General features: G+C 42.7%; 1 protein-coding gene across 1 annotated transcript; it reads right to left on the bottom strand.

The window, feature by feature from the left end:
- Positions 1-8,755: 8,755 nt before the first annotated feature.
- Positions 8,756-11,046, bottom strand: htr1d (5-hydroxytryptamine (serotonin) receptor 1D, G protein-coupled). The gene has a single exon (XM_058615534.1). It carries the CDS (start codon positions 10,755-10,757, stop codon positions 9,606-9,608), a length of 1,152 nt encoding a protein of 383 aa, XP_058471517.1. The 5' UTR covers positions 10,758-11,046; the 3' UTR covers positions 8,756-9,605.
- Between the last annotated feature and the right edge of the window lie 511 nt (positions 11,047-11,557).

The raw sequence follows: 11,557 nt of genomic DNA, 5'->3' as shown, positions 1-11,557 counted from the left end.
GTGTTTACCGCATGTAAATGGAGCGTCTGGGGAAACATCTAATCAAACGAGAAGATGCAGCCAAGCTCATCAACAACACTGATGATCAGATGATCCAACTATTTGGTACTGGACTCAGACAACTCGGGTTCATTGGATTAACTGGACACTCTAAACTGACCCCAGCTACTGCTGGTCCCCAGCCTGGATAAATGAAAGGGTTACGTCAAAATAAATCGCTAGAGAGGGTGTTTAGCTACACCTGCTAAATTCTGGGATGTGCCAAAGGCCCAGAAAACGCCTGTTACATCATTTGCATTTTGGCCTGTTTTTACACACTGAGAGACACAGAAACATTGAAAGATTTCTAAATACACCTTTTTGTTTTTCTTCACTTTAAATTGTTAAAAGAGGATTTTAACATGCAGTAAATTGTAAAGATATTGGAAGTTATTCTGGAAAAATGGGGAGTTACAGGTCACTCTCAGGTCACAAAAACAAAAGTCCTGATGGACATTTTGAGGTTTTAAAGGGTTAAATCTAAACAAAGATTTCTTATAATACACCTAACTAACAAAATGACATATTACTGGTGGAAGCAACATTGAAACAATCGCTGGTTTTGGCTATGGACTTTAACGAGGGAAGACGAGCAGCTTAAAAAGAGGCAGTTTTCAAATTGAAAAGAAACAACATATCTTTAATATATCAGAGCAAGTGTATATCTCATGAGATGAGGCTTTTGTTAAAGTGGCTGAAATCAGTTTTTCCTTGCTGTGGATTTACTCGACTGAAGAAGTGGTGGGATGTGCGTGAAGCAGCGGTAAGACGCGCTTTCATCATCGCTCCTCACCGGTGATAAGCTCCCTCTGGAAATGAAGTGACGCTCTCTTCATCTGTCAGCCACCCGGTTGTTCCGTCTCCTTTCTTCTGCCCCTCTGACTATCTCAGTCTACCTCTGTCCTCTTCGCATTTCTTCACCCTATCTCTGCCTCACTCCGTCTCCCCGCGCCGGCTCTCGCAGTCTCGGCTCAGTTCCTTTCTGCCCGCGAGTTGCTCAGGTCAGAAAACGAACCAGCGGCCCATGTTAATCGGGAAAGCGCAGGCGGCTGGAGCCCGAGACAGGAGTTGACAGAAAGGCCGTGCTTTTCCCTCCGCTGATAAAAAGCTGTGCTCGCGTCTCACATCAGTTACCATCTAAACTTGAACTTTAAATACACTCGTGTCTGGAGAGGCTCCTTCACAAATGTGTACTATTGGCTGCTTTGAAGATGAAGTAAAACCCATTATTGGCTGGATTACTGCCATTGATATTCGTTTAATACGTGTTTCTCATATAATTACACAGCAACGTGGTCCTTGTCCTTCAAGGTCATATTGTGTAAAGAGAGTTTAGCATTGTTTACACATGTTTTAATGTGGAGGGAAATGGGCACCAAAATCAAACACCAAATTCAAAATGGCCGACTCCCTGTTGCGTTGAGGCCGTGGTCCCAATTGACTCTTTTGTTCGTCTTGGGCTATTACAAGTTCCCACCAAGTTTCGTGAAATTCGATGCGACTTCCTCATCCGAGTTTTATGCCAATATCGCATTTTCACCACAGCTGAGACGTTTTATGCACGTTAACCCCCTCAGAAACGACCACAATGACACGTAATAATAATAATCTGAATGATAGCAATAGGTCCCTATGGATCATCTACTTTAAAGTACATAGCTCTTCTGACGCGACAGGACAACCTCTGGATTGTGACCCTCATCATTCTCAGAAACCGTACAATGCTCTCTCGGCTCGGCTGTTGTGAGCACACGCACGTCCACATACGCCACTGTGGAATTGTTTTCGGCTCACGTCCGCAGGGTCTGTCTTTGTGACCTCCTGGCGTGTGCGGTTCATGTTGTCGTAACATTTTCCACACGCTCGTGTGTGTGTTCTTTCAGATCCACTGTGTGTCTGTGTTGTTATGGCTGCGGTCATTACTCTTCATCTACGCTTCCATAGTGACTGCCCACTTCCTTAATGAAGGACTCTATACGGGCCCTCCGTTTGCTAATTGTTAAAAATGTTACAGGGAACTGTTGTCACTTTTATTATCTTGGCCTTTTCCGACACGTATTTATACCATTTAACAACAGTTTGGATCCAGATTAAGCTCAAGAAACTAGAATTGTTTGTGGTTTTACATTAACGGCACCAATAAAAACATGAGATTTCCTTAGTTTCCCAGAAAATGTTGCTGCAAACCATGGGGAATGTAGCTAGAAAGAACATTTTTGACTAAATAATAGTCTGTAAGACGTTGACCAAGCAACAGATTACAGCTCAAGACCAGGATGAGAGCAAACAGTGTTATTTAGTGATGCTGCCTGCGTACTGTGTTCTCAGAGAGCCACATCAGAGGGTCCACATCAGCGTGGCGTGATGCAGATTCTCGCTTCATCTCACATTCCATTCCAGTAGTGGCAATATCCCAACAGGAGTTCAACGCTTATTTGTATTCCCTCGTATTCTCTGAGTGCCGACTCGTACATGTGTGGGTACTGGCAAGCGTTCTCATGTAACCTCAAGCACGTTTCCATGGTTACTGTCTTCTTTGTTGGAGCGTGCCACCAACTGGAAAGTGTTGTCCAAGAGAAACACTTACAGTACAGTCAGCGCAGAATCATCCACCCGGGTTTCAAATCCTCTAGGGTGCCGCTGAGCGAGGTACCCCCTAAGGTGAAATGTGGATGGGGCAAGCCAAGATGAAGTTGCACCAAATTTGACGAAACTTGGCGAGAACTTGTAAAAGCCCAAGCCGAACAAAAAAGTAAATCGGGACCACGGCCTCAACTCAACAGGAATTCGGCCATTTTGAATTTGGCGACTTGCACGCTATCGTACGAATACTAACGGAATAACGACAACTAAAATTGAAAAAAAAAAAATTGTTAACTGAAATGAAAATAAAAACAACAGTTTAAAAAAACAACAACCAATAACTAACTAAAACTGAATTGTGTGTTTATAAAATTAACTAAAATTGAAAATTGAAGTGAAAATTGGTTTTGTTTCAATTTGATCAAAGTGAGTCAAACCTTTAATTTTTTATTGGGTTTATTGAGGTTTTTTTTTAACTCTCATGACTCACGAACAATATGATGTGTGTTATGAGGGTTATTTATTATTATTTACTTTATGTTCATGACAAATAAATCTTTTAAAATGGCACTAAAAGACACTAAAACACTAAACCTAAGCATTTACAAAAAAAATAAAGCTCTAAAAACTCATAAAAACTAATGAAAAAACCCCCAAACTATTATAACCTTGTACCTATAACCACACTTAATTATGCTCTATTCTCGCAGTGATAAATTTGTGTTGGGATTTCCAGCAGCAGGGCTTGAAGGACTGATTTCCTCAGCTCACACATCCCGGCCCCTACAGCTATTTATCATGTTGCCAACCACGCAGCTCCTCCGCTGCACACCAGCGCTGCCTCTCAGCCCATTTTCTTGCTTGGTTAACCTTCAGTCCATTCTGCAGTCTTTTCCCTCAGCTGCTGCCTCTTTCTTTTCATCGAGTTCGAGGCGGCAGGTTTGCGTACGCGGTGAACCTGCAGCAGTGGATCTCCTCGTGGAAGCCGTTGCGATAAACCCACGACACTTTAAATATTGTCATGTTTCTATAAGCGCACGCTGCTCTGGCTGCACATAGAAAATGAATTCCTGGTTCCAAAGGAATCTTTTTGGAAGCAGCTCTCCTATTAGATTGAAAAAATCTACTTGGGACTCAAATGCAAATTGATCATTTCAGTCTGTGTTGTGTGGGTGTTTTTATTTATTTATTCTTCGCTGAGTCTCACTCGCTGTCAGCTCCTGGGATATTTCTGTTTGTGTTTATGAAATTAGCGTTTTCCCTGTGCAGAAGTTTTGGTATAGAGCGTATCATTATAATTAATTGAGTCTTTTTCCCTTCTCCTTTTCCATTACCATGATTTCCTTTGTGCATGTATGAAGGGATCGGAACTGACTGTGTAGCACGGGAACTATGAAAAATTCATCCAGCCTCTTCAATCATTCATGTCCCATGTTTGTGATCATCATGTATGTGAGGGAAAAGGTGTCGCCGTGTGAAACATGGGGGACACTCAGGAGCTCCGGCAGTGCAGGACCACACTGAATATGCATCTATACGTGGACAGTGCGGTCAAAGTGACACCGTGTGTCACAGCTTGTCAAACTGCACATGTGCGCCGCTTGTCAACAGCACTCCATCTTGTGTTAGAAAGCCTTTGTATTATTTATGTCTCCACTGCAGCTCGTTCTTTTTCTCACACACTTGACAGTTACTTTTTTTCTGGACTTTCTTGGTGAGGAAATAGTCGCACTGTGTAAGACCTGACAAAAAAGTACCAATTCATCCTCCCCTTTAACCGTCCACTCTCACATTCACACCTGCGGTCAATTTTGGAGTGGCCAATTGACCTAATCCCCAATGTGTGCATGAAATGATTATTATTACCATTCTCATGAATTACCCGGAGAGCTGCGCGAGTAAAGCGAGCAAAGAGAGCTGAAGCTTCGGGATGGAGGTTTATTTTAGGCTGTACAAAGATATTCTCAAAAGCTTTCGCATCGCAAGGAATCATTATTAGCGAGAGCCATTTAAACAGAATATTACTTTACAGGTAGCAACGTAACCCCGCCTCCGCCTCGTTGAATGCATGTGCGCTCCTGCAGCAGCGGGTACAAATCCTGGATAAACTACCTTGGCACGACACTTGCCAAGGTATTCATTTCGTGCGCACATTATACCTATTTCGTGGGCATTAATTAGTATTTTGTGGCCACAAATTAGTATTTCATGCGCAGATTTTACCTATTTCGTGGGAATGAATTAGTATTTTTTGTGCACAAATTAGTATTTCATATGCACATTTGACCTATTTCATGGTAACAAATTAGTATTTCATGGTAACAAATTATTATTTTGTGGCCACAAATTAGTATTTCATGCACATTTGACCTATGTCGTGGGAACAAATGAGTATTTTGTGACCACAAATTATTTTTTTGTGCGCACGTTTTACCTATTTCATGGGAGCAAATTAGTATTTCATGAGAACAAATTAGTATTTTGTGGCCATGAATTAGTATTTCATGCACATTTTACCTAGTTCGTGGGAACAAAATAGTATTTTGTGTCCACAAATTAGTATTTTGTACCACATTTTACATATGACGTGGGAACAAATTGGTATTTCGTGCGCACGTTTTACCTATTTTGTAGGAAGTAGGAAGTAATTAGTATTTTGTGGCCACGAATATGAGTTTTTTTTATCCCATGTCTGGGGCTTCGTAGGTTTCTATAAAAGTAGATGTAAATTCATTGTTTTGTCTTTTTGCTCCAACATAATGTCAAGATTTCCTATTTTGAGTGAATGGAATGACATTTGTAAGGAACGGGCACTTTAATATCTACTGCTTTTCATCTGCTCATCAGGTCAACACATTTATTTGGCATTTTCAGCATAATGTGTTATACTTTATTTGCTTTGTTCAAACAGATAAGGGGGAGCGCGGAAAACAGTTGATAAAGGTGAGGGAGTCTGGATTTTTTTTTTAAATGCAACAACAAAGGCGAGGGCAGCTGTTTGTGAGTCAAGCGCGGCTGCAGAAGCTCAATCAATAAACATGTTATGCCAATTATACACTGCAGAGAGATATAAAAAAGAGGGCTGGAAACTGCAAATGCTTTATATAAAGATACAAACGATGTATGTTTTTTAAATTAACTGTTAAAAACCTCTTAACCTTTAAAATAATGACTTGAAAAACCATCTCATTTGCCGTTGATATACAATTTAAAAGGGTAAAATATTCAAGTGGCACCTTATTAGCCTTCCACCTGACTTGTTCTATGGTTCTTATTGGTCAAAGAGTGGCAGTCTCCATTCATTTAAACTGGAGATGTAGTGTAGTGACTGCATGAAATTTGGTGAAGTGACTCAGGATGTCTCTTTGCGTCTCGTCTTGGGACTTTGTTTCGGTTTTTGTCTCCTTGTGCTGAATAATTAAGACACATAAAGGAGCCCTCTGTGATTCCTCAAGGCACAAATCAATAGACGCTGGGTTGATTGTGAATCTTCATTCCTCTAGTCTAACTCTAATTAGGTTTGTCTGCCATTAAATTAAGAAAACACATTCATTTTAAAACAATACGGAGGTAATGAGGCCTCTCTACAGAGAACTCAGTATATTCACAGTGTACTTTAAATGTTACATTAGCCACTGCAGCTTTGCCAACTGTCTAGTGAATAAAGATGTGTTCTGTATTTGAAAGATAAAAGATGCTTATTTTTGATGATCTAACCCTAAACCATGTCAGATTATCCAGTTTTAATGTTTTCACTGTGAGTTATTTTATCGATTTTTATTTTTTTTAACACCTCGGCTCCTTTTAGACTTACTTTGACCATAAAAGGGCCTGAAAATGTGCTGTGAGTAGAATAACTCTCAACATCTGGCAGTTATTTACAATTGACTGCATGTTAAAATAGTGTATTAACAATTTAAAATGAAGAAAAACTAAAAGTTTTATTAAGTAAAAAGACTGTAGTTGTACACAAACACCAGGTTTTTCAGTCTAAATAAATAAAACCTATGCACAGACATTATTCCAACTCTCTCCTCTCGCGAGCGAAAATACCGTAATAACCGCGCGTCGGCTTTGACGTGCAACTTCTCAGCTTTCAGAAACCACTGGAATAGTTCCGGTGGCACAAACCGTCTATATTGATAATCGATGAATCGGTTTGAAGCTTTTTTCCATGATTAAAACAAGATTTCTGACTGTTTTAGCTTCTTAAATGTGAGTATATTCTCCGTTAACATAGACATCATCAACAGTTCATCAGTTACAGGTTTTTCCAACGTTTTCTGACACTTGCTGAATCGTTAGTTGCAGCTCTACACGGGAGTCAAACTCATTTTAGCTCAGGGGCCACATGCAGCACACGAGTAAAAGCAATTTCCCCTTTTGTTTTATATTTAATGAAGTATCTTTTCAACCTGAAATTCTTGGAGAAATATAAAATCCAATCCAATAAGTTTACCATTTACAAAGGCACAAAACATTTAGTCACAAAACTACAAATGTAGTATTTTTGGACCCTCTGATGGGCTGGTTCTGGCCTTCGGACCGCATGTTTGACACCCCCGATGTGGCACTGTGAGCATCTCCCAAACAAATTATTTCATGCAAATACACTGACAGAGGCAAGCCAATCCGACCCAGTTAACGAGGTTTCGCTCAAACGTCAGAGTTTACCGAGGAAAACATGCGGCAGTGAAGTATCACGTGTGGCTTTGTTATGGCTGTAGGGTCCGAGGAGGTTCAGTGTCAAGTGCGAGGGTTGTTTGTGAGGACAGAAGCTGCAGAAGCTGGATTAACACGGGACGAATAATTAGCGCCTGTAGTGACCACGGCTGCGTGGTTAATCATAATTAAACAGGATAAATGTGCCTCCAATTATTACTCCCGTTTTAGTTTATTTAAAGCTGTATTAAGAAAGTCTTTTGTCCTCCTTTCAACGTGGGATTAATTCAATTTAGGCGCTGACGACTTCATAAAGTGAATCTAATTTGAATGTAATTAATACAGTATGTACCGAGTCATTAACCCTGCTGTTAACATCTTCTAGAAGAGTCTTAATTGTGTGTGTGTGTGTGTGTGTGTGGGCGTACAGTACAGACAGGAGTCTCACATACAAAATTGATGTCAGAAACAGATGGATGTCCATTAGATCACCCAGATGACTGCGGAGCGAGTCAGTTGAGAATATACCAAGCCCATAGACGAAAAAGCAACCTCTTCAACCTCGGCGTAAACAGGCGCATCAATTATGTATATGTTAAGAGTTATTCTGGATGACTTTGTTCTTGTGGACAAATCACGCAGGCTTCCGTTTGTCTTCCCCCCTGTCTTTTATAAACTGTCCTCTCAAATAAATGCTTAATAATAGCAAATGATAAAAAATGCTCTTTTTCATCCTATTAATCAGCAGCAAGGTTATTGGAAAAAACAATTATAAACTAAAATGAACTGAAATTGTAGCGAAAATGTTCATACATAATCCTTTTGGGTTCGTATGAAGTGTATTAATTTTTTTCTCTGCAGGCAATTTTGAAAGGTTGTATTTTCATTCATAATGAAATGGTTTTAATTTGTTTCTGTTTACAATGTGGGACACAAGGATATGCACGTTAAACAGAGCATTTGTTACGTAGTTAATTGGGCTGCGTTGGTTCATCTAAGAGAATCCAACCTTTTTTTATTTATTTTGCTCATGTTTTTCCTCAGATTGAGGAATGTGATGAGGTTTATTTATTATTTTTTATATCACGTTCATGTCATTAGCGCTCAAGAAGACCTGGGTTCAAGCCCCGGTTGGAACAAGGATAAAGCGGTAGAAAATGGATGGAGAGGATGCACACTTTGCACTACAGGTTACTTTCTTGCACACCGTTCTATTCGATTCAGGGCTGGTTGTTCATCTGTCCTCATACATATTTAAAATAGCATTTTTATGACACAATAAAAAAAAACTAAAACTAAAATGAAGCATTTCCAAATAAAATAACCTCATAAAAACTGTCAAACCCGCTCCTAAAGCAAATTAAAAGTCGAAACTGAATAACCGTTTTCAGACACACGTGAGTTTGCCGTTCCCGTTTGACGACTGCGTCAGGAGCTTGTCACGACAAGACTAACAACAGCAGAGGAGTCTTCGGAGGATCCTGGTGAAACATCTGTACTCTCCCCTGCCGCGTTCACTCACACTCTAACAGCGGATACCTGTGAGAATGTCGTTCATACCAAACTATTTTCATTAGGAAGCACTAATTAAATCCCGATCTATTCTCCGTACTCTGATAATTCCATTCCGTCGACATATTTTGGAGGGGTTTATTTGTTGCTATGGCACTGGCTGCGTGTCATTTAGTATTCAGAGGCAGAGTGGAGATGATGTTTCCATTTCAGGCTGTGATGATGGTGGAGAATATGAGGCATAAATGTCAAACACTTGACAATCCGCACTTCCTCGCACACACACACACACACACGCGCATATATTACAGGATTACATTAAAGTAACTACCTCAAACACACACACACACACCATGTTCAAGTAGGAAAGACATTTTTCACTGAATCTCTTGGAGGGTTGTGGTTTTTCTAAATTCTTTACTGTAGCACATAAAGGTTATACGGGCGCACCGGCAGCGGACAGTCACAGAGATAAAGACAACATACACGTATACTTCATGGCTTTTCATTTCCTCTGGATTCAATCCAGTCACTGTGGGTTTACTCCGTCCGTCCGTACTGTCCCGCTGACGAGAGAGAGATCGATCTTTCAAAAGCATGCATGCATAAATCTATATGATGGATATACGGTCAGTATCTAAAGAGTTATGGCATGGAGCTGTTTGGTACACACACACACACACACACGCACACACACAAAAAGAACAAAAGTCACAGTTGTCGTTACAAGATGAGAGACTTAAACGATCAATACTATGTTATAATTATTATCTATTATTGTTTTTTTTCTTCATCTCGTGGCTTTTTTTTCAAGAGAAGCGTCGGCACTTCATGAGTTTCTGAAAGGCCTGTTTGAACTCGTCGTTGAACATGGTGTAGATCACGGGGTTGATGAGGGAGTTCAGGTACCCGAGCCAGGTGAACACGTCGAACAGCACCGGGTCGAACCAGCAGTCCTTACATATGGCCGTGACCAGCGTGCCCACGAAAAACGGGAGCCAGCAGACGATGAACGCGCCCAGGATGATGCCCAGCGTCTTGGTGGCTTTCCTCTCGCGCGCCGCGCACAGACGCTTCCGCTCCACCACGCTGTCGGCCAGCTTCACTTTCACGATGTTCATGAACAGAGGCGACCCTCCTCCTCCTCCTCCTCCCACGCCATCAGAGTGCAGGTGTGCTTCCTGGTTGGAGGCGGAGTTGAGCGAGCAGAGGGAGGAGCCCGCCGAGGTCTGGATCAGCTGCGCGGTGGTGAAGCGCTTCCCGGAGGACGACGGCGACTTGAAGATGCGGGAGCGGGCGGCGACGTATATCCGTCCGTAGAGGATGACGAGCAGCACGGTGGGAACGTAGAAGGCGCCAAAGGTGGAGTATATGGTGTAAGAGATCTGGTCCGTGTTCACCATACACTCAGTCAGCTCCTCGTGGGCTTTGGCCTGCCTCCAGAAAAGCGGAGGCATGGAGATGGATATCGAGATCACCCACACCACGCCGACCATAATCCCCGCACGGCGCATGGTGCGCCGCTTTGAGTACTCCAGAGCGGCCGTGATGGCCCAGTAGCGGTCGAGCGCGATCACGCACAGGTGCAAGATGGAGGCCGTGCAGAAGGTGATGTCCGACGACAGCCAGATGTCGCACACGATCTGCCCCAGCGACCAGGTCTTGCTGACGGTGTAGACGATGCTGATCGGCATGACCAGGATGGACACCAGCAGGTCCGTGACGGCCAGCGAGCCGATCAGGAAGTTGGCGGGCGTGTGCAGCTTCCTGGTCAGGAAGATGGTGGCGATGACGAAGGCGTTGGAGAGCACGGTGGCCAAGGTGACGAGCGCCAGCAGCGCCGACAGGGAGACCTGCAGGCCGAGCAGCGTGGCCTCGCTCCAGGCCGGAGCAGAGGTGGCGTCGGGGATCTCTGTGAGGTTGCTGTTGAAGTAGTCCAGCGAGATATTACTCAGCTCCATCTCACCTTTCTATATGGTTTCGTGATGCCGCACCACGATGATATAAAACTGCACACAGATCAGTTCACACATGGCACTGGCGATGGCTCAACTCTCTCGGTTTGGGGACCGTGGGAAGTTCCTTTATCCTCCTTTCAGCGACTGCACCTTCCCATCCTTTGCGTCGCACAGTTCTCGACTAATTTGTCCATTTCGCTCGACTGGTGCACCTCCGGCAGAAATGAATCCTCATTTGTATTCAGTCACGTCTTCCCTCTCTTCCCAGAGCTCTTATCTCATCTCCTTCCAGCCGGCAACAACACCTTCACACCAAGTCTTCCTATCTGTCAAATGCTTTAATGGCCTCCTCCTCTTCAATAAAGCTAAGCGGGGAGCCGCATGTGGGACGATGACGACGACAGATACAAAGGTTTGCTTGTTGTCGCTCTTATCTATCCCGAAGTCTGCGCGAAGCCTTCTAAATTGAGGTCTGTATGGAAACTTTGATGATACAGGAAAGCCCCGAACAGTGCAATCAAAACCACACGGGGAAAAATATTGAAGCAATCAACGCTGATTGTCGCTTATTGTTTCATATCCCTGTGTTTTTTTGGCAGGTATATAGAAAGTTGAGCTGAAATGCTATGACCAGCAAAGCGATTTTTGGCCAATATAAACGCTTCTGTGTCGTCAGCTCTTTCCCCGTCTTCTCAGTGTTCAGATAAACCCTCCGTCGTCGTGTCCATTGAGATTAGATCCGTTTCCTCCGCAGCAGTTTCACCCTGGGAGGCACAAATGAGAGAGAAAACAATGGTGTAAAG

Source organism: Solea solea, chromosome 18 (assembly GCF_958295425.1).
Source record: "Solea solea chromosome 18, fSolSol10.1, whole genome shotgun sequence".
Classification (NCBI taxonomy): domain Eukaryota; kingdom Metazoa; phylum Chordata; class Actinopteri; order Pleuronectiformes; family Soleidae; genus Solea; species Solea solea.
The sequence above is the reverse complement of the archived record's forward strand: the minus strand, read 5'-3'. Positions and strand labels throughout refer to the sequence as shown.

Excerpts from the sequence above, each read along its gene's own strand:
- htr1d (XM_058615534.1), bottom strand. The coding sequence starts at position 10,757 with ATGGAGCTGAGTAATATCTCGCTGGACTACTTCAACAGCAACCTCACA.